At 41.1% G+C, this 24617-nt stretch overlaps 1 protein-coding gene across 1 annotated transcript; it reads right to left on the bottom strand.

The window, feature by feature from the left end:
- Nucleotides 1-3464: 3464 nt before the first annotated feature.
- Nucleotides 3465-18990, bottom strand: LOC120568022 (cytochrome P450 7B1). The gene is made up of 6 exons (XM_039815197.1): nt 18830-18990; nt 11008-11144; nt 9165-9755; nt 8107-8313; nt 5060-5238; nt 3465-4054 (listed from the first exon to the last, which is right to left on the bottom strand). The coding sequence occupies exons 1-6, from the start codon at nt 18904-18906 to the stop codon at nt 3761-3763; spliced, it is 1485 nt and encodes a 494-aa protein (XP_039671131.1). The 5' UTR covers nt 18907-18990; the 3' UTR covers nt 3465-3760.
- Between the last annotated feature and the right edge of the window lie 5627 nt (nt 18991-24617).

A 24617-nucleotide genomic window follows, 5' to 3' on the forward strand; every position in this document is an offset into this window, starting at 1 on the left:
GCTTCGCTCAGTGGCGCCACCGCCCCCTGCTGGACGGGAGGGGAATCACACCTGGGTCTACTTACATGCAGTGTTGGAATCATAGACTGTTAATATTAATATTTACAGTCAGCGGTTGGAATGCAACTAAGTTATTGTTGATCATAAGCTTTACCCGGCTCACAGTCACCTTTTCTTGGCTAAATTTAGGATATCATACGAACCCGTTCATGAGCGTTGACACAAGGAGGTACTGTATAATCAGCTGGACTTATATTCAGTGAATTTAAGATAATATTTTGTCTATAAAAGTTCAGTAAATTCTCTGTGTGTGTGTGTGTGTGTGCGCGCGCGAATGTGCGTCTGTCTGTGTGTGTGTGTGTGTGTTGTGTCTGTGTGTGTGCATGTGTGTGTGTGAGTGCGACTGTCTCTCTGTCTGTGTGTCTGTGTGTGCGTGTGACGTATGTCTGTGTGTGTGTGTGTGTGTGTGTGTGTATGTGCGCGTGTGCGACTGTGCGTCTCTCTCACTGTGTGTCTGTGTGTGTGTGTGTGTGCAACTGTGCCTACAATAAAGCACGTAGCAAGAACCATAACGCATGTGAACACATAAAATATCTGACAATGTTTTTTAACATTCTTTACACAAGAAACACATTTCACATGTGAAAAATGATTTAGTTTATTCTTAAATCTTTACAACGATGCTTCACAGGGTTAATTCAGTGAAGAATCTCTGTATCATTATACACAGAAGTATTGAACAAAACAAAGTGACACACAAATACAGACAAACATTCTCATTGGTCGGATGCTGCCAAGTTCACATGTTTGGCTATTCTTTCTAGCCTTCTACCTTTAACAACAACAGTACTGTGTCAAACATGACAAACCTTTTGAACCTGGATCCTATTATCTCATGTTTCTGTGTCTAAGTGACTGATGGGAACAACAATCTTTGACTTTGGTCCAGTGTTAATTAGTTTCCGTCCACTGAAAGTTCTGTTGTTGCTGCTGACAGACTCAGATTATAATTCTAAGTGTCTGACAACATTATGGGATGGATCCCTACAGAGATAGACCTTTTAGTTAAAGAGTAAGATCCTTTTAGTTTAACATGAAACAGCCCCAAAATCACCATCACCAAACTCCACCAGACTGTAAAACAGGACTTTTAGGTATAGAGCCAGCATATCTCCACCAGACTCGATGTAAATAATCAGGACTTTTAGAGCGTGTATAGAGCCAGCATATCTCCACCAGACTCCATGTAAATAATCAGGACTTTAAGCGTGTATAGAGCCAGCATATCTCCACCAGACTCCATGTAAATAATCAGGACTTTTAGCGTGTATAGAGCCAGCATATCTCCACCAGACTCCATGTAAATAATCAGGACTTTTAGCGTGTATAGAGCCAGCATATCTCCACCAGACTCCATGTAAATAATCAGGACTTTTAAGCGTGTATAGAGCCAGCATATCTCCACCAGACTCCATGTAAATAATCAGGACTTTTAGCGTGTATAGAGCCAGCATATCTCCACCAGACTCCATGTAAATAATCAGGACTTTTAGCGTGTATAGGGCCAGCATATCTCCACCAGACTCCATGTAAATAATCAGGACTTTTAGCATGTATAGAGCCAGCATATCTCCACCAGACTCCATGTAAATAATCAGGACTTTTAGCGTGTATAGAGCCAGCATATCTCCACCAGACTCCATGTAAATAATCAGGACTTTTATCATCGTAAAACACACTTCATTCAAAGTGGACAGAAACTAAATAAAACTATCAAAAGCCGTCTTGGTTCATCTTTCCACTGTTCCAACAATCACCACTATGGTTTGGTTGAAATAAACCCTTAATTCACCCATTTACATGTGGAGATATGCTGGCTCTATACACGCTAAAAGTCCTGATTATTTACATGGAGTCTGGTGGAGATATGCTGGCTCTATACACGCTAAAAGTCCTGATTATTTACATGGAGTCTGGTGGGTTTAGCGCTAGCATTGCAGCCCAGTTCACGGCTGTCGGTTCCAGCATTCTCCCTCAAAACTGGACCAAATTCAAAGAGTTTTGTTCACATCAGTCACTTAGACACAAATGCAGAGCCAAATAGGGTTGGAACAAGGTTTGCAAAAACCCCAAACTACCCTCTAATAAATGTAAAATGTGACCTTAGAGCTCCAGATTTCCTGCACAGACTGTCACCACTAAGGCACCTGAATGTCAAAGGAATATTCAATAACAAAGAACATAGTCTACATAAATCAGTACAGATTAAAAGACATGAGTTTAACACCAAACTGCATGTTTTACATTAAAGTGTGAACAACTTCACAGTTATATACAGTAAGTCAGGATGCTGACATGGATTCACGTTAGAACACTTCCTCAAACTAATCATAAGAAAAATAAAGTCTCATTGTCCTGATGTTAATTATTAACAGCTGCCGTCGGAGTCACTAAATGCTGAACAAATGTTTTTTCATGCCTGCACTGTGTGCTCATGTTTAAGGCGACACGTGTATCAGAGGCCATCTAGCGTCTAGCAGGCAGGTACTGGACCGCGGTGCTGGAAAGCCCGTTCAGACCAAAGAGACCAGACGAGATGAAACCATTGACATATATAAAAGGATGAAACTTGCAACTTCTCGCAACTTGTCGGGCTGCAGCGTTCTGAGAGCTGCCGGTAACGAGACGAGTGTGCGTGTGTGTGTGTGCGTGCGTGTGTGTGCGTGCGTGCATGTTTGTGTGTGTGGTGTGTGTGAGCGTGCATGTGTGTGTGTGAGTGTGTGCGTGCGTGTATGTGCGTGTTTGTGCATGTGTGTGTGTGTGGTGTGTGTGAGCGTGCATGTGTGTGTGTGAGTGCATGCGTGCGTGCTTGTGTGTGTGTGTTTGTGCATCTGTGTGTGCGCGTGTGTGTTTGTGTGTGTGTGTATGCGTGCGTGTGTGTGTGTGTTTGTGTGTGTATGCGTGCGTGCGTGTGCGTGTGTGTGTGTGTGTGTGTGTGTGCGTGCGTGTGTGTGCGTTTGTGCAGTTTCCTCTTGCTTTCAGTCTTTGTGCTAAGCTAGGCTACACATGCCCTGCACCTTTCTGGAGAGGATCCAGAGACACAGACAACAACTAGGTTTACCGAAATGTTGGACCGTAGTACCATTGACAAAAGAGAAACATCTGTACAAACTACACAAGTGATTAAAACATTAACATAAAACATTGTAATGTGCCTTTAAAGTTACTGGAAAGTTCAGTTTAGTGTTGTTTTTATAGGCTGATGTCAGTGCTCAGTTTCATATTTGCACCTGGGTATAATGTGCTGTTCCTATAAGAGAATGGCTCGATACACAGTGAGAGACATAATGACATTATGAAATGCCGGACAGTAAATAAGGTGCACAGGAATCAACTGTCACCCTCTAGTGCACGGTTTAGTCCAAGACTGACTAGATATTCCCAGTAGACCATAAACCATCAAGGCAAAAAATATCACTTTTTATACTGAAGCCGAGGCCGTCCGTGTTTCCAATTCTCGAGATCATGAGATAATTAACTTGAGATCACATTTTCTACAGATTGAAAACAAATTAAACTGATCAAAATATAACTCCGAATGCTAACACATCTCCACCCAAAGCAGAAAAAAACAGACCGCTTAATTCTGCAGATTTTCATTCTGGATCATCACTGAAAACTGTAAAAAAAAAAAAAAAAAAAAGCACACACGCACGCACACACACACAGACAGACACAGACATACACACACACACTGCAGTTAGACCGTGTGCAGTTTGTAGCGGAAGCGAACGTCGGCGGCGGGCAGCATGACGCCCAGCCCGGCCCGGCCCAGGTCCTGCGTGGCTCGGCTCTGATCCTCCTCCAGCTGCAGATCGAAGTAGAGCAGCAGCAGACACAGGAACTGTTTGATCTCGTTGACGGCGAAGTACCGGCCGGGACACATGGAGGAACCGGAGCCGAACGGCATCAGGTAGTACTTGAGCTTCTGTCCGTCTTTGTAGAAGTCCGTCTTCAGTCGGCCGTCCTGAATGTAGCGGTCCACTCGGAACGACTGGCACAAATATGACAACAGACACTGTTAACACTGGTGTTATTCTTCAACGTGCTAACAAATAACAAGCATGCTTCCATACAACAACAACAACCTTCTGCAAGTAAAATGAATCGTCAGTTTACTACTTTATTATAATTGTGTGTGTAGTGCAGTCAGACCATGTGCAGTTATCCCATGTGCAGACAGACTATGTGCAGACAGACTATGTGCAGACAGACTATGTGCAGTCAGACCATGTGCAGTTATCCCATGTGCAGACAGACTATGTGCAGACAGACTATGTGCAGTCAGACCATGTGCAGACAGACTATGTGCAGTCAGACTATGTGCAGACAGACTATGTGCAGTCAGACCATGTGCAGTCAGACTATGTGCAGTCAGACCATGTGCAGTCAGACCATGTGCAGTCAGACTATGTGCAGTCAGACTATGTGCAGTCAGACTATGTGCAGACAGACTATGTGCAGTCAGACTATGTGCAGTCAGACCATGTGCAGTCAGACCATGTGCAGTCAGACCATGTGCAGTCAGACCATGTGCAGTCAGACTATGTGCAGTCAGACTATGTGCAGTCAGACTATGTGCAGTCAGACTATGTGCAGTCAGACCATGTGCAGACAGACTATGTGCAGACAGACTATGTGCAGACAGACTATGTGCAGTCAGACCATGTGCAGTCAGACCATGTGCAGTCAGACCATGTGCAGTCAGACCATGTGCAGTCAGACTATGTGCAGTCAGACTATGTGCAGTCAGACCATGTGCAGACAGACTATGTGCAGACAGACTATGTGCAGACAGACTATGTGCAGACAGACCATGTGCAGTCAGACCATGTGCAGTCAGACTATGTGCAGTCAGACCATGTGCAGTCAGACCATGTGCAGTCAGACCATGTGCAGTCAGAATTTGTGAGCGTGTAAACAAGAAGTAACCGAAAAACAAGTACGAGTTGGAAAAAATCAGCTTAATATGGGACTTTAGTTGATTGCTGGGTGCTACCTGCGGCTGGTCGTAGATGTCGGGGTCCAGGTGCATACTCTGGGGGTACAGGGCGATGAAGTCTCCCTTCCTGACGCCCAGCGAGCGCTCGGCGTCCAGCCGCAGACTGAAGTCCTCCTGAGCAACGCGGATGTTCATGGAGGCCGAGGACAGACGGAGACTCTCGTTGATGGCGCTCTCTGTGGACAGAAGTATTCAGATCCTTTACTGCAGTAAAAGTACTAATACTACACTGTGAAAATACTCTGTTACAGTAAAAGTCCTGCAGTGAAAATGTTACTTAAGTAAAAGTCTGTAAGTACCATCAGGAAAATGTAGTTAAAGTATTAAAATACTTGTAGGTCGTTATATTGTCGGCTAGTTTACTTTAGAATCAAACATCAGATTTTATAAACTACATTTAACTAGTAACTAAAGTAACTAGTAACTAAAGCTGGAACAGATGAATGTAGTGGAGTAACTAAAGTAACTAGTAACTAAAGCTGGAACAGATGAATGTAGCGGAGTAACTAAAGTAACTAGTAACTAAAGCTGGAACAGATGAATGTAGCGGAGTAACTAAAGTAACTAGTAACTAAAGCTGGAACAGATGAATGTAGAGGAGTAACTAAAGTAACTAGTAACTAAAGCTGTAACAGGTGAATGTAGCGGAGTAACTAAAGTAACTAAAGCTGGAACAGATGAATGTAGTGGAGTAACTAAAGTAACTAGTAACTAAAGCGTGGAACAGATGAATGTAGTGAATAAAAATAACTAGTAACTAAAGCTGTAACAGATGAATGTGCGAGTAACTAAAGTAACTAGTAACTAAAGTAACTAGTAACTAAAGTAACTAGTAACTAAAGCTAGAACAGATGAATGTAGCGAAGTAACTAAAGTAACTAGTAACTAAAGCTGGACAGATGAATGTAATGTAGAGTAACTAAAGTAACTAGTAACTAAAGCTGGAACAGATGAATGTAGTTGAGTACTAAAGTAACTAGTACTAAAGCTGGAACAGATGAATGTAGTGGAAGTAACTAAAGTAACTAGTAACTAAGCTGGAACAGATGAATGTAGTGGAGTAACTAAAGTAACTAGTAACAAAGCTGGAACAGATGAATGTAGTGGAGTAACTAAAGTAATAGTAACTAAAGTAACTAGTAACTAAAGCTGTAACAGATGAATGTACGAGTAACTAAAGTAACTAGTAACTAAAGTAACTAGTAACTAAAGCTGGAACAGATGAATGTAGAAGTAACTAAAGAAACTAGTAACTAAGCTGGAACAGATGAATGTAGGGGAGTAACTAAAGTAACTAGTAACTAAAGCTGGAACAGATGAATGTAGATAACTAAAGTAACTAGTAACTAAAGCTGGAACAGATGAATGTAGAGGAGTAACTAAAGTAACTAGTAACTAAAGCTGTAACAGGTGAATGTAGCGAAGTAACTAAAGTAACTAGTAACTAAAGCTGGAACAGATGAATGTAGTGGAGTAACTAAAAGTAACTAGTAACTAAAGCTGGAACAGATGAATGTAATGAGGTAACTAAAGTAACTAGTAACTAAAGCTGTAACAGATGAATGTAGTGAATTGCTAAGTATTAGTAACTAAAGTAACTAGTAACTAAAGTAACTAGTAACTAAAAGCTGGAACAGATGAATGTAGCGGAGTAACTAAAGTAACTAGTAACTAAAGCTGGAACAGATGAATGTAGTGGAGTAACTAAAGTAACTAGTAACTAAACTGTAACAGATGAATGTAGTGAGTAACTAAAGTAACTAGTAACTAAAGTAACTAGTAACTAAAGCTGGAACAGATGAATGTGGTGAGATGTAAAGAAACTAGTAACTAAAGCTGGAACAGATGAATGTAGAGTAACTAAAGTAACTAGTAACTAAAAGCTGGAACAGATGAATGTAGGGAGATAACTAAAGTAACTAGTAACTAAGCTGGAACAGATGAATGTAGCGGATTAACTAAAGTAACTAGTAACTAAAGCTGGAACAGATGAATGTGGAGATGTAAAGTAACTAGTAACTAAAGCTGGAACAGATGAATGTAGAAATGCTAAAGTAACTAGTAACTAAAGCTGGAACAGATGAATGTAGTGGAGTAGCTAAAGTAACTAGTAACTAAAGCTGGAACAGATGAATGTAGAAGTAACTAAAGTAACTAGTAACTAAAAGCTGGAACAGATGAATGTAGAGGGAGTAACTAAAGTAACTAGTAACTAAAGCTGGAACAGATGAATGTAGTGGAGTAACTAAAGTAATAGTAACTAAAGCTGGAACAGATGATTAAGAGGTCTAAAGTAACTAGTAACAAAGTAACTAGTATTCAAAGTGGAACAGATGAATGTGGCAGTAATTAAAGTAACTATTAACTAAAGCTGGAACAGATGAATGTGAGATAGTAATAAAGTAACTAGTAACTAAAGCTGGAACAGATGAATGTGAGAGTAACTAAAGTAACTAGTAACTAAAGCTGGAACAGATGAATGTAAGTAATTAAAGTAACTAGTAACTAAAGCTGGAACAGATGAATGTAGCGGAGTAACTAAAGTAACTAGTAACTAAAGCTGGAACAGATGAATGTAGCAGAGTAGAAGTAGAAAGTGACATGAAAAGAAAAGACTCAAGTAAAGTACAAGTACCTCAACATTTGGACTGAAGTACAGTACTGGAGTAAATGTACTTTCATCAAAAAGTATTTTTCCAGAAATGAGTCTTGTAAACAAACAGAGGGTCGTCTTATTTTCGGGACAATGTGATAATATCCCTGATGTAATATCTGTTTGTAGCTTTTTTGGACACTTTTGTCCCTTTTTTGACACTTTTGTTTACACTTTTTGTGACGTTTGTAATTTTTTCTGACATTTGAGTCTCTTTTTTTATGCTTTTGTTCGGCGTTTGTCTCTTTTTTCCACGCAGTTCATAAAAAACAAGATCAAGGTTGTGTAATATTCGGGTCTGTAATATAATATCTGTAATGCATCTGTAATATAATGTCTGTATAATGTCTGTAATGCATCCGTGTGTGCACGTGAGACTGTGTGAGTGTACCGAGATAAACGAGCTTCTCCAGCTGCTCCCTGTCGAGCGCCAGGTCCGTGTCGCTGCTGAACTCGACGCCGTCTAGCCTCAGGACGGCGTGGATCTCCTGGCGGACGCGCTGCAGCGCCGCCGGGTGGCTCACCAGGTAGTACACGGCCCAGAAGGTGGCCGGGATGGTGTTCCCCACGGACGCCCACAGGATGGCAAAGTGATGCGCTGAGAGCCAGGGACAGAAAATACAATCAACAAAACGTCATTTATAAGGGCTGGGACCACATGCTTTTGTCCCAATTTGATTCTTTCACAATACCTGGGTGCTGACTCCATTTGCATTTCAACTTTCATTTACTGCGATTCTAGAACTTCTGTTTTAAAACAACAGTTTGAAACACTATACTGGCGTGCTACACTAATCCTTGTTTTCCTTGGATTAGTGTGGCATCTGAATCATGGTTGCAGCTGCCGCAGTCCTGTTGTGACCTGCAGTGCCCTGGTATGCCCTGCTACGCCCCGCTACGCCCAATTCCCTTTGAAATTGTAATTATCCTCCAGTGTTTCCTTTAGGATTTTTTTTAGCAGTGGGGGCAGGTCCGAAAATCACCAGTTACCTTAATTTAAATTTGCAAGACCAGGCTTAAATGAACGGACGACCTAAGTTATATGACTTACAGTTCTCAAGAACGTACACACACCATCTCAACTGGCTTATCATCAGGACAGCGTCTCTTTTTCCTTTCTCCCTTTTTCTGCCGAGTGTCGAGTGTTCTCCGACATGAACTCTAACAACACAGACCCTATTTCTGATACCGCGGTGGAGGGGCAGAAATGTTGCCGTGGGGGGGCCGCTATGGTCAAATCAACATAGAGGAAACACTGGTCCTCTGTCACTAACAGACAAGTTCGCAAACTCTCACTTGAAGCACGAAAATGTATTTAAAAACAAAATAAGTTTAGTTTTTTATTATTATCATTTTTAGGGGGGCTGAGATGAAATTTAGGGCGGCTTGAGCCCCCCTAAAAAGGATCTAAAAAATCGTAAAAAAAGTTCCCCTGGAGCCCTGGTGTACCTGCTTTATCGACGTCTCTCAGCGCGTCGTACTGCTCAAACAGCCCCGAGCGCGTCCTGATGAACTCCGACGTGTTGGACCAGCACGACATCCTGTGCGGCAGAAAGTAGCCAATCAGCTTGTCGCGGACGGCCTTGGTGCGTCCCAGCAGCCAGACGGGGATCCCGGCGATGAGCAGCGGGAACATGTTGTCGAAGCGGACGAAGTCGTCCCGCAGCGCGCTCATGCCGCTGTGGCGGCTGGCGGCCGCCGGCCGGCCGTACATGGTGAGGAAGGTAGCCTCGAACATCACCGAGTTGCAGAAGTCGTACATGCTCGCGCTGCGCCAGTCGCCGCGCTCGCCGCCCATGTGATCCTGGCGCAACACCAGCATGAGGTTACCCATCATGCTCTCTGTCAGCGTGGACAGGTTGTCTCCCTGGAGCAGTTTGAAGGAGCGGTGGATCTGCTCCTGCAGGGCCGGGACCACGAACGGGTAGCCGAAGGTGACGGGCGCCACCTTGGCAGCGAACTCGTGGAAGTCCAGCTGGCGGCCGTGTTTGATGATGCTCGGATACAGTAACGGGTCCATGATGAACGTCATGTATTTACCTGACCAGGGGATAGGACAGCATTATCCAAATATGTTATTTTGACAATCCCCGACTTTCTCCACTTACTGTCCAGATTTTTTATAATCGTTTTACGGTTAGGGCTAGAAAATATACAGCTACGGAGACGGCAGTTAAGAAGAAAAGAAGTAGGTAGGGAAGAAGGAAGGATAGAAAATAAATACTTAGGGAAGAAGGTAGGATAGAAAGGAAACACTTAGGGAAGAAGGTAGGATAGAAAAGAAGTAGGTAGGGAAGAAGGAAGGGGTAGGATATAAAAGAAGTACTTAGGGATGAAGGATAGAAAAGAAGTACTTAGGGAAGAAGGTAGGATAGAAAAGAAGTACTTAGCGATGAAGGATAGAAAATAAGTACTTAGGGAAGAAGGTAGCATAGAAAAGAAGTACTTAGGGAATAAGGTAGGATAGAAAAGAAGTACTTAGGGAAGAAGGTAGGATAGAAAGGAAACACTTAGAGAAGAAGGTAGGATAGAAAAGAAGTACTTAGGGAAGAAGGTAGGATAGAAAAGAAGTACTTAGGGAAGAAGGTAGGATAGAAAAGAAGTACTTAGGGAAGAAGGTAGGATAGAAAAGAAGTAGGTAGGGAAGAAGGAAGGATAGAAAAGAAGTACTTAGGGAAGAAGGTAGGATAGAAAAGAAGTACTTAGGGAAGAAGGAAGGATAGAAAAGAATAGAAAAGAAGTACTTAGGGAAGAAGGTAGGATAGAAAAGAAGTACTTAGGGAAGAAGGAAGGATAGAAAAGAATAGAAAAGAAGTACTTAGGGAAGAAGGTAGGATAGAAAAGAAGTACTTAGGGAAGAAGGTAGGATAGAAAAGAAGTACTTAGGGAAGAAGGTAGGATAGAAAAGAAGTACGTAGGGAAGAAGGAAGGATAGAAAAGAAGTACTTAGGGAAGAAGGTAGGATAGAAAAGAAGTACTTAGGGAAGAAGGTAGGATAGAAAAGAAGTAGGTAGGGAAGAAGGAAGGATAGAAAAGAAGTACTTAGGGAAGAAGGTAGGATAGAAAAGAAGTACTTAGGGAAGAAGGAAGGATAGAAAAGAATAGAAAAGAAGTACTTAGGGAAGAAGGAAGGATAGAAAAGAATAGAAAAGAAGTACTTATGGAAGAAGGAAGGATGTACAATTAAAGTTATAAAATGGTGTTGGTGCCTTAACGGTGCCTGAGTCAATACTTTAAAATAAAGAAGAGCACTGCTTGTGTATTGCCTTAAGTGAAGAAGTTAAACACCAACCTGCTAAGTGAACTGTGAAAACGTCTCCATACTTCCTCTTGTGTTTTTCCAGAAACTTGTGGGCATCTTGTCCAAACTCCAGAGCCTTTCCAATGAAAGGAATCCAGCCTTTAATGAGTGGAGGTTCGTCGTCCCTTCTGCAAACACACACAAACGACAAGTCAGGTTAAAGTCAAGGGCAACTATGGTTGGGTATCGTTTTTCAACCTGGACCCTATGTTCCTTTGTGTTTCTGTGTCTAATTCAATTCAATTCAATTTTATTTATAGTATCAAATCATAACAAGAGTTATCTCGAGACACTTTACAGATAGAGTAGGTCTAGACCACACACTATAATTCCCTTTAAGAGAGATCGCTGCAGTCGGCAGCGGAGAAACAAGCTACAATATAAGTTAATGGGACAATTGTGCAGCTTGTATTTACGTCCAATAAAGTTCTGTTTTTGCCACTGACAGACTCAGATTAATATTCTAAGTGTCTGACAACATTATGGAAAGGATTTCTAAGGAGGTTGACCTTTCTGTTAAAGAGTAAGATCCTTTTTTTAATAATATATATATATATATATATATATATATATATATATATATATATAAACAGCCGCACAAAATTAGGTCGCTAAACCCACCAGACTCCATGTAAATAAACAGTAATTTTAGCATCGTAAAATACAATTCATTCAAAGTCGACATAAACAAAAAAAAAAAAACTATGAAAAGCCGTTTTGGGTCGTCTTTTCACTTTAACCAACCATCACAACTCTAGTTTTGGTTGAAATAAACACATAGTTTACAGATTTACATATGAAAATATGTTGGCTCTATACATGTTTAAAGTATTGTTTTTTTAAATGGAGTCTGGTGGGTTTAGTGCTAGCAACTTCAGAGCTGTTTCTGGTTAAACAGAAAGGTCTTAAAGAGGTTTTAAAGGTCTATCTCTGGAGGGATCATCCCATAATGTTGAAAACAACAGTCGACATTACAGAACGGCTAGTCAAAATTAAATGATTTAAATTTTTAATATAACATTAACTTATTTAAGTTGTCAGCTGCTGTTAAACAAAAAGAAGAACACCTAGGGACAGTAGAGATGATCGTGAAACATTTTTGTTTGTGTCAGATCAGAAAACTCACCAGGGGGCGATTTTTCATGCGATTAATTTGCATGTCAATATATTCTTTAAGACTGTTTTTGTCAGTCAAACTTTCACACAGAATCCCAGCGAAAACAAAGAGACGTAATTTCTGTATGCGCTACAAAAAAGGGCATCAAACCAATCACATTGCGCGTACACTTCTGAAGATTTACTTTACAACAACATTGAACGCAGCATTGGGTCCCATCGGTGTTGTTTCTCCGGTCAGCTTATCTCCTCTGTGTCTTTAGCTGCAGACTGTTGGACGTCGCACTGTTGGAATCGTTTCCAGTGAAATACAGTCACACGTTACACCGTTTAGCTGCTAGCTAACGGTACGCTAACGTTACCTGCTGCCAAGTCACAAAGCAACCCCCGGACATTTCAAACCAAAACAGGGGCAGCAGTGTTTCCAAATCTCTCAGTTTTAGGGGCTCGGAAATGCTGCAGTAGTGCGGCTACCAGGCGTAAACGTAGCAAAAGATATTAGTATTTAAACCGAAATGAGTAGTGTGGATATACACTACCGGTCAAAAGTTTGGGATCACGTAGACATTTCCATTCCACTCCATTATAGACAGAATCCCAGCTGAGATCAGTTGCATTGTTTGTTTTAATCAGGCCAGCAGTTTTCAGATTACATTATGTGCTTACATAATTGCATAAGGGTTCTTGACTGTTGTAGAAAGACATGGCTGATCTTTAATGCAATATCTAAATTGTCCATTATCAGCAACCATTCATCCAATGTTCCAAAGGCACATTCTGTTTACTAATCTGATATCATTTTAAAAGGTTAACTGAGAAAACATTGGAGATCCCCTTTTGCAATTATGTAAGCACATAATGTAATTTGAGAACTGCTGCCCTGATTAAAAAAACAATGCAGCTGATCTGAGCTGGGATTCTGTCTAGAATGGAGTGGAATGGACATTTCTAAGTGACCCCAAACTTTTGACCGGTAGTGTAGCTTTAACCCAGTCCAGTTGCCCTTGACGTTAACATTCCTTGGATAACTCTTACCTGGATGACTGAGAACATTCATAGTCAAAAGATAAATCAGTTTCACAAATAAAATAATGGTTACCGGACTTTGGCCTTAAGGTGTTCCAGTTCTGAGGAACAAAGTGTTCGGAGAACAAACCTGTTATTAATTAACCATTTTCTCTTTGGTCCAAACACAAGCAGAGTTCAACATTGAATTATTCTCAATGTTTTAATTCTCCTGCTACACTCACTGTTCACCGTAAAGCTGAACCTTAGGGCACACACACACACACACACACACACACACACACACACACACACACACACACACACACACACACACACACACACACACACACACACACACACACACACACACACACACACACACAGTAGGACTGGGTACCGAATTCATCAAAAACATCGGAATAAGGGAAAAGCAACATAAATGTCTAAAATAAGCAAAAAAATGTCAACAGAAGCAAAAAAGCTTCAAAAGTTAGTTGTGTTCTGGTTTTAGGAAGACGAAGACAGTTGGAGAACAGTTAGCTCTAAAACAGGATGGAAAGAAGAGACAGAAACTTCTAAGAAAGCGGTGAAAAAATTGGTATAGAAACGACTAAAGCGTAAAAAGATAAGAGACCACCTCAAACAGGTGTGTGTTTGTGATCTTTGAATGTAAATGTGTTTCTATTATTTCTCTGTGTTCTCTGGTTGTTGATGTTAAAGGTCTTACTTCTCCTTTCTTATCTCCTATATTATTGACTTTATTTCTTTCTTGGCGTAGACAGATCTCAGTGTGAAGAGATTTTATCTGAGACAACACTGGTCCGGTTCTTCCCGTGTTTACTGGGCGGTGGTTTCCTCTGGAGAGGACGCCCTGCTGCTGCCGACCCACTCCTTCTCCAACACAAAGGCCTGGCACAGAAACAACTCCGATATCCATCAGTCTGACCCCTACTAAAGATATTTAAGTAGCTCAACTAATTTGAAACAATAGAAATTAGGATTTGATTGGAAATTCATCCACATATTAATGAGATGAGATGTTCTGATAACATTCTTTCCTTCCTGATAACGATACCTGAACTTGTGTATCGGCCGATACAGAGTACATATACATATATATACAAAAAATACATATATTTATAATTTTTTAACAGCTGTATACTACTATCTCTGTATGCAGCATACAGCACCGGTTGAACTAGTGGCCTAACGGTAAAACTAGTGGCCTAACGGTTGAACTAGTGGCCTAACAGTAAAACTAGTGGCCTAACAGTAAAACTAGTGGCCTAACGGTAAAACTAGTGGCCTAACGGTTGAACTAGTGGCCTAACGGTAAAACTAGTGGCCTAACGGTTGAACTAGTGGCCTAACGGTAAAACTAGTGGGCTACAATTGAACTAGTGGCCTAACGGTAAAACTAGTGGCCTAACGGTAAAACTAGTGGCCTAACGGTAAAACTAGTGGCCTAACGGTTGAACTAGTGGCCTAACGGTAAAACTAGTGGCGTAACGGTAAAACTAGTGGCCTAACGGTAAAACTAGTTGGCTACAATTGAACTAGTGGCCTAACGGTAAAACTAGTGGCCTAACGGTTGAACTAGTGGCCTAACGGTAAAACTAGTGGCCTAACGGTAAAACTAGTGGCCTAACGGTTGAACTAGTGGCCTAACGGTAAAACTAGTGGCCTAACGGTAAAACTAGTGGCCTAACGGTAAAACTAGTGGCCTAACGGTTGAACTAGTGGCCTAACGGTTGAACTAGTGGCCTAACGGTAAAACTAGTGGCCTAACGGTAAAACTAGTGGCCTAACGGTTGAACTAGTGGCCTAACGGTTGAACTAGTGGCCTAACGGTAAAACTAAGTGGCCTACGGTAAAACTAGTGGCTAACGGTTGAACTAGTGGCCTAACGGTTGAACTAGTGGCCTAACGGTAAAACTAGTGGCCTAACGGTTGAACTAGTGGCCTAACGGTAAAACTAGTGGCCTAACGGTTGAACTAGTGGCCTAACGGTAAAACTAGTGGCCTAACGGTAAAACTAGTGGCCTAACGGTTGAACTAGCGGCCTAACGGTTGAACTAGTGGTACTAGCAGTGGGTAAGCGCCTTTAATAGCCTAGTAGTCGGTTGACGTCAGTGTTCAGACTGCTGTATAGTGATGTAAAAGTTCAGCCAGATACAAAGGGGCCAAATCATTTAAAATATCGGTGATGCTTCGTACAGTTGACAAGTTATGTTGTTCCCGTTTTCTTGTACCGGTTAGAAGGCAAGTGGCTGCATTGTGTACTAGCTGCAGCCGATTTAGTAATGACTGATCGATCTCCAAGTATAGAGAGTTGCAGTAGTCTGATGGAGGCGTGATAAAAACAGGAATGAAACAGGTCAAATTTGACCCGAGGAAACACAACACAAGGGTTAAACTGCATGTAAACACCCTGTCTGAGTGTGAGCAACTGAAACTGTTCATAATCTGGCACATTGTTATGTTAGTTATGACAGCAGTAGGGGAGTAAGTGAATAATAATGTAATCTGAGATGCATATTGCACAACGTGTTATATAACGTTATCCAGAAGTGTTCATTAGCGGTGTGTGATATCTGAAAAGATGAAGCTGAAGGGAAAAGATTGCCAATAAAGGAAACTGTTGCAAAAATACTGTTGACACACACACACACACACACACACACACACACACACACACACACACACACACACACACACACACACACACACACACACACACACACACACACACACACACACACACACACACACACACACACACACACACACACACACACACACACACACACACATATATTGTGAGCCATTTAGAGCTGCAAACATTAATCTGTACCATCTGGTTCCTAAAAGTTAGTTGAGAGAATTAAAACTGTGTCCTGAACGTTTCCAGTCTGGTGTTTCTCTGATACTATCAACCTGATTTATTTTCCTCAAACTAAACAAGTAGTTACATGTCTGAACTCGAGCTGCAGACACAGACATCTCAGGAGCTTATTTCAGGTTTATTCAGACACTTTTTTGTCGTTTTTGACTCTTTTTTTCTCTCCGTGCAACAACAGAAAGACAATTAGAATCAGGTTTAATATTCAGAGCTGCAGAGATGAATGAACTCTTCTCATGATAGATTCATCTGTTTGAGTCTCCGCATTTCTTTCCTTCCATTATTACCTTTTCTTTCATCCTTATTCTTGCCTCCTCCTCTTTTCTTCCCTACCTTCTTCCCTACATACTTCCTTCCTTCTTTCCTTCCCTCCTTATATACTTAAAAACGTACATAAAGATTATATCTGCAAAGATGAATCGATTAGATGTCAACTATGAAATTAATCAACTATTCTGATAATCCATGAATCAGTTGGAGTCATGTTTGATGATAAACTTGTGTGATGTCAGCTTGTTAAATGTGAATATTGTTCTAGTGTCTTCTCTCCTCTGGGAAAGGAAACTGAAGATCTTTGAGTTGTGGACAAAAACAAGATGTGATGACGTCATCTTGGGCTTTTTGGGAAACACTGATCCTCATTTTAGAGACAGAACAAGTCATCCATTCATCCATTCATCCAGAAAACAATCAGAGTGAAACTACTCTGTAGTTAGCTGCAGCCCTACATGGTTCCTCGGGTCAAATATGACCCATTTTCAAAGGTTTTTATATCAGTAATATGGGTTCCTTTCAACCAAATATCCACCAAACAACATGGATGGACGTTGTATGGAAGCTACACAACGTCCTTCGCAGGTTAAATAAATGGTCACTTTTATTGAATTAGGAATTTGGGGTGTTTTATTCAATTTTATAGCATTTTGAAAACAAATGTTGAAATGGTTTTAAAACAGCATCATGAAACTAAACTTTGACACAAATCCGTCTGTGATTCACTCAACATCCTCTGATATCAACTATTAGTCAGAATAATTCATCATTTCTGCTTATTTTTAACTCAATCATTCAAATTAGGTTTATTTACCATGAATGAAAGAAAAAAAAAAAACGTTGAAAAAAAGTGACAAAAATGTAACAAAAAGTCAAAAGCATCGTAAAAAGTAACAAAATCATTTAAAAAAAACCCATTTTGAGTTTTGACCCGGAAGGACCAGTTCACGGTCGACTGGCAGACAGAACGAGGCTTAAAGAGGGATTCTATTTGGGTTAAAGAAATACCCCGGCAGGTTGTTGTGCAGCAGATAGTATAGTACAAATCACACACACACACACACACACACACACACACACACACACACACACACACACACACACACACACACACACACACACACACACACACACACACACACACACACACACACACAAAATAAGCTTTGAAGAAAGCGACAAAAATGTCCCAAAGGAGACAAAAACAGCTGCCAAAGCATCCCAAAATGGGTCAAAACACTAGAGTAGCAGGGACTTTATTTTGAAAGATGCAGTGTGTGATTGGGTCTCTGCGGGAAAAAAAGTCGAAAAGAAAACAAAAAAAGCTTCTTCTTTTTTTAAATGTCCACAAAGTCGAAAAAAAGAGAGGAAAAAGCATCCAAAAAAAAACAACTTAAACATCCAAAAAGGGTCAAAAGACTGTACTACAAAGTCTGATCTTAAAAAATAAATTAAATAAAGCTTTGAAGAGAGCCAAATATGGGTTTCTTTGAACCAAAATGCCCCAAAATAACCTGGATGCATGGATGGAACCCAGACAACTGTCTTTGCACTTAAAATTAATGATTACTTTTATTGAGTTTTGGGTGTTTTATTCAATTTTATAAACATGTTTAAATGATTTTATAACAGTATCGTGACTAAACTCTGACATCAACCAGTCTGTGATCCACTCACCATGCTCTGATCTTAACTTATCTTAATAATTCATATTTTCTTCTTTTTTAACTCAGAAATTAGGTATAATGTCATATACATTGACATTATATATAAACACTCTTTTCTACCTGCAGTCAATGTATATGACATTATGCCTAATTACTACATCTTAATTCTATAAAGAACCACAGATAACTTATTGACTTTTTATTTTTAACTATTTATTGATTGTTTACTATTTGTTATTATTTTTAACTATGCCTGCAAGGTAGGCAATCTCTGTAGTGTGTGTGTGTGTGTGTGTGTGTGTGTGTGTGTGTGTGTGTGTGTGTGTGTGTGTGTGTGTGTGTGCTATACTATCTGCTGCACAACAAACTGCCCCACTGGGGACAATAAAGTAACTTGAACTAAATTAGGTTTATTGACCATAAATTTAAAAATAACACGTTGAAAAAAGTGACAAAAACGTTTTAAAAAGTGTCAAAAGCATAAATAAAGAGCCAAAAACGCTGGAAAAGCCCCCATCAAAAATTCAAATTCAAGTTGATGGTGGACAGAAGACAACACGAGGGCTGATTTGGGGCTGAACTGTCTCTTTAACTCAGAGTTTTGAACGCTGGACTTTGACTTGTACTGGAGTATTTACACAGCGTGGGAAACACGAGTACTTTTGCTGCAGTAATCAGAGTACTTAACAGACTACTTACTGCTGTTGAAAGCACTTAATTGGAAATCGCTTTGGATAAAAGCCTTAGTTAAATGACATGTAATGTAATGTAATGTAATCTACTTGTATGTGTAACTGAGCTGTTCCTGCAGAAACGAGTAATCAGAGTACTTGTTTGTGTGACTGACCTGTTTCTGCCGCGGAGGAGGCAGAAGAAGAAGAGGAGGGAGAGCAGGCCGAGCAGCAGCAGCAGCAGCGCGGACATCTTTCTGCCTCTGTCCGGAGAGACGGTCCCTGCTAACACACTGGCACCTTCAAAATAAAGGCCCTGCAAACACACTGGCACCTTCAAAATAAAGGCCCTGCAAACACACTGGCACCTTCAAAATAAAGGCCCTGCAAACACACTGGCACCTTCAAAATAAAGACCCTGCTAACACACTGGCACCTTCAAAATAAAGGCCCTGCAAACACACTGGCACCTTCAAAATAAAGGCCCTGCAAACACACTGGCACCTTCAAAATAAAGACCCTGCAAACACACTGGCACCTTCAAAATAAAGGCCCTGCAAACACACTGGCACCTTCAAAATAAAGGCCCTGCTAACACACTGGCACCTTCAAAATAAAGGCCCTGCTAACACACTGGCACCTTCAAAATAAAGGCCCTGCTCCTGCAAACCATAGACTGTTACAGTGTATGCTGCAAACTGATGTCTCTGTCCGGAGAGACACTCCCTCTTTCTACACACTCACACACAACAGAGTTACACACTCAAGACACAGTCCTTCAAAATAAAGGCCCTGCTGCTACTTTAGGGTTTTGAGTTTGATGCTTTTTGGATGTTTTTCCGCTTTTTTCTGACATTTTTGAGAGAGAAACTCCCTCTTGCCTGCTGTAGAGCAGGACTTTAGTGTCTTTATGCTTTTTAGGATACTTTTTCCCCCGCTTTTGTCAACATTTTTGTCTCTTATTTCGAGGTTGCAACATCCTATCGATACATTTTTCAATCAAACGTTTTTGTTGCTTTTATTGCGTTTGTCACTTTAGTTTTTTAGGCTTTAATTGCTTTTTTTTCGAAATTTGCAATCACACAATGCATATATGTATATATATGTATGTATATATGTATGTATGCATATATACACATATATACATACATGCACATATACATACATGTATGTATATGTGCTATGTATATATATATATATATGTATGTATATGTATGTATATATTTATTCATATTTATCGGCTCTGCCTGAACGTTCTCATGAGGTTACAAGAATGTACAAGTCTCTGCAGACGAGTTGTTGTTTCCTTTATAATTGTATTATTTATGAATTGTTTAGTATGGTTGTTGTTGAGTTGTTTGGCTGCTGTGTGTAGTCTCTGGGTTGCTGTGACTGTACAGGGCACTGAGAGCGTGTTTAGAGCTGATTTCACACTTTAAATACATCTGATTGGTTGATTGATTACTGAGACATTCAACTTTCTGTTTTTGGACATTAACTAAGGAAGTATGGAGGGAAGGAAGGAGGAAGGGAAGGAGGATGGGAAGGAAAGAAATGCAGAGAAGGAAATAAGGATGAAAGAAAGGAGCAACAAAACCTTCAAAAAAGGCAACTAAAGAGTAAAACAAAAAGCACCAAAAAGGTTTAAAAATAGTTGACAAAACTCCCGAAATAAGTGACGGAAAAGAGACAAAAATGATTACTGAGACATTGAACTTTTATGACTCTCTCTTGGCTGCTGGTTTTGGGACATTTTGGTAGTTCCCCCGCCCCCCCACCCCCCTGCCGTTCTTGCAGCTGCAGAACATGACTCAGCGAGACTCAGAGACATTCAGACGCTCAGAAACATCAACCAGATGTTATGAAAGGTCTGATAGCTGGAGGACAAGAAGTCATGGGGGGGGGGCAATAACTCAAACACTGCTGGGAACAGAGAGAGACAGATGTTGACAAAAAGGTCAGAAGTTTTTGGGGGGAAAAAAAGGAAAAAAGTCTCGACAAAAAGTGTGAAAAACTGTTAAAAAAACTTCAGTAAGATGCTGAGAAAGCTGCAGAGAGGGGGCTGAGCCAGATGGAAGCTAAAATGTTTTGGGGGGGGAATAAGGACAAAAACATTGTTAACCCTTGTGTTGTCCTTCGGGTCCCAGTGACCCGAAGGACAACACAAGGATTATGTACTTCCGTTTACTTTGTTGAGAATTGCTCTCTAAACAAGGGTTAATACAGCACCTTAGTTCTTGTTTGTACAGCATTTTGGTCAGCTTAAACTGTGTTTAAATGTGTTCTAGAAATAAACTTTACTTACTTACTTTACAAGAAACAGGGTTTAGAGAGCAATTCTCAACAAAGTAAAGGGAAGTACATAATCCTTGTGTTGTCCTTCAGGTCACTGGGACCCGAAGGACCACACAAGGGTTAAGAAACTACGGCTGTCAGGAGATTTCCTCAACATTTAAAAAAAAAAAAAAACTATTTTTGACACTTATTTCAAAGAATTTGATTTGAAGGATGATTCATTATGACATCATCGTGACATCACAGCAGCTCGCAGTGTTTCTGAGTGAATCAGCAGTCGGTGAAGCCGATGACTCGGCAAAACTTTCCTCACCAGGGATGACTGTAAAACGACAAAGAAATTGCCCCAAAAACGTGTGTGAATAAAGCTGGAATAAGCTCCAGTGAGACATGGAACCAAAATCAATCTGGTTCATAAATAAATACCAGAGTGGAAACATTCAGGACACACAGTTTATTCTCTCACCAACTTCTGGGAAACCATCCCACAACACACGGTACAGATGATGAGGATGATGAGGAGGAGGAGACTGTGTGTGTGTGTGTGTGTGTGTATAAATATATCTGTCTTTGTGTGGGTGTGTGTGTATGTCTGTCTTTGTGTGCGTCTTTGTGTATATCTGTGTGTGTGTGTGTGTGTGTGTGCGCATGTGACTGGTGTGTGTGTCTGTCTTTGTGTCTTTGTGTGTGTCTTTGTGGGTGTGTGTGTGTCATTGTGTATGTATTTGTCTTTGTGTGTGTGTGTGAGAGACTGTGTGTGTGTGTGTATATATATCTGTGTGTGTGCGCGTGTGTGTGTGTGAGACTGTGTGTATGTGTCTGTGTGTGTGTGTGTGTGTATAAATATATCTGTCTGTGTGGGTGTGTGTGTATGTCTGTCTTTGTGTGCGTCTTTGTGTATATCTGTGTGTGTGTGTGTGTCTCTGTGTGCGTGTGACTGTGGTGTGTGTGTGTCTGTCTTTGTGTGTGTGTGTGTGTGTATGTTTGTGGGTGTGTTCTTTGTGTATGTATTTGTCTTTGTGTGTGTGTGAGACTGTGTGTGTGTATATATATCTGTGTGTGTGTGCGCGTGTGTGTGACTGTGTGTATGTGTCTTTGTGTGTGTGTGTGAGACACCGTGTGTGACTGTGTGTGTGTGTGTTTGTGAGTGATGAAGATGATGATGACGAACACTCACATTGTTTGCAGGTTTTCAGTCAAATATCAGGATTTTCAAAATAAAATCACATTAATAAAAATAAATTAAAATGTACCACACGTGTGAATAAAAACCTGAGTTGAGATCAGTTCATGCAACAACAAAACAAGAGTTCATCGTGATTCATAGACATTAACCTTTAATAATAATAATAATAATAATAATATATGATGTAACAGATCAAAGAGGGTTTTAAAATATAAAACCATATTTGTTATTAATAAAGGAATCAACATGTTAGTCGATACGTACCGATTATTTTCTGGATGAATGGATCGGTGTTTGGTCTCTAATGGCGTGTTCATCTCTATGGGAGCAGCCGTGCAATGCATGCTGGGAGCATCGCGGGGAGTTTGGAGAAGTGGGGCGTTGAGTCGCCAGCTCCTCATTTGCATAAAGTTGAATCCAGCCAACTTTATGCAAATGAGAAGCTGACAAAACGCTTTTAAACTGACCGTTAAGCAACTGCACGACCTATTTCTCTCTTCAAATGTTTTCAGAAACACGTTTCGGTGAACTATGTTCATAAAATAAGAGATCGGATTCTAAACGAGCCGCCATGTGGGAGCAGCCAGACCCGCGTGACACGTTCGTCCAATCAGCTGCAGCCATTGCGGTTGTAGGAGGGCGGAGCCTGTTTTCTTTGCTTGTCATTGGTCAGTGAAGAGAAACTGGAGGCGAGCCCACTAGCGTGTAAGGCTCTCCTGCACACTGGCTGCGTGGTGTGAGCGTGTCAGCTGCGTGGCGTGTCCGTTTTTATTTGGGCTACCATGGTAACAGGTTAGAGCGTGCACGCTGCCTGCCTGACACGCACGTCTCAGGAAACACGTGCGTGCTAGAAATAGAACAGACGCCTATTTTTCATGCTATATGCCAGTGTGTTGGAAGCGCAAAATACATTTAATAGATGACATGTTGATGTTTGAAAGTCTCGAGGTTTTGATATAAATGCAAATATATAAATGTCATTTAAAAATAATAATTATGGATTTTCAAATAGGTCACCAGTGAATCCAGAAGGAAATATTCTGGAGCCTATTTAGCCGTCAATACTGCCGACGTTGTCTTTGCTGTAATCAGATCAGAATATATTTATGTTTATGTTTATGGGAAACATCCATGTGTCCAGACAAGACTAGCAGCAGCAGCAGCGCCGCGTCAGACACCTTTCTGGTGGGGAAAGACGTAGAGAACGCCACGCAGCTGAAACGCCACGCTCACGCCACGCAGCCGGTGTGCAGGAGCCTTAATGCTGGGAAGCGTGGCGATCCCGTCCGTGAAAACAGCGCGTACATGGACACGCACCGCGAGTTTGATCGTATTTGGCTCATTTGTGTTTCATCTCATTACTCAGGAACCCACCGGTATAGAGCTGTAACAACCTCTCTTTCAGTCATCATATAATATGATGACCTTTATATAATGTCATATCTCACGTCTTTTAAATTAAACTACAGATACACAGGAAATAACTTGTCTGTCAGTGAGCGTGCTGGCAGTCTGGTTTGGAGAGTTTGTGTTGTTATTTCCGGTTTCCCTCCCCTGCGTCCTCTGATAACAGCTGACAGTAGACTGATGTTACACAGCTCTGTGACAGCTCCAAAAAACAACAATAATCCCAGAGGGAAAACTTTCCCTGGGTGTGTGTGTGTGTGTGTATATATATATGTGTGTGTCTGTCTGTCTGTCTGTCTGTCTGGGTGTGTGTGTCTGTGTGTGTGTGTCTGTGTGTATCTGGGTCTGTTGGTCTGTCTGTGTGTGTGTGTGTGTATATATATATATATGTGTGTGTCTGTCTGTCTGTCTGTCTGTCTGGGTGTGTGTGTCTGTGTGTATCTGGGTCTGTTGGTCTGTGTGTGTGTGTGTGTGTATATATATATATATGTGTGTGTGTCTGTCTGTCTGTCTGTCTGTCTGGGTGTGTGTGTCTGTGTGTATCTGGGTCTGTTGGTCTGTCTGTGTGTGTGTGTGTCTGTGTGTGTGTGCCTGACTGACTGCGTGTCCCGCTGTAGACACAGCTGAGAAGGCCAGACCCATGAACCTGGGTGTTTTATTTTGAAATGTGTTTTATTTTGTAAAGTCTCTGGCTGTGCTGTGGCTTTCCTGTATGTGATTACCCGCCTGGCTTGACCCGTTCGCCTGCGGCTCGCGCAAGAAATAGAAAAGACGCCGAAAAGATTGCTGCAGCGGCGGGTCAGATAACACGGGCGCCAAAATAAAAATAGCTCAACCTCTACAGCACTTCGTGGCTATTGGCGGTGCTTCCTCTACTTCTCTGATTCTTGAAGAAGTCCTTTTTAAAGTTAAGTTATGTCGTGTTCTTTAAAATCATTTATCAGGACACCTAAAACGTGTCTGAAGAGCTTGTTTTATAATCTAGTGATAAAGCAGACGCTCTGAAACCAGAACGCGCATTTGAAGGATTTTTATGTTTTCTAGTTGTTTCCACTGATTACGAGGCCACGCGAAAC

Source organism: Perca fluviatilis, chromosome 11 (assembly GCF_010015445.1).
Source record: "Perca fluviatilis chromosome 11, GENO_Pfluv_1.0, whole genome shotgun sequence".
NCBI classification, from domain to species: domain Eukaryota; kingdom Metazoa; phylum Chordata; class Actinopteri; order Perciformes; family Percidae; genus Perca; species Perca fluviatilis.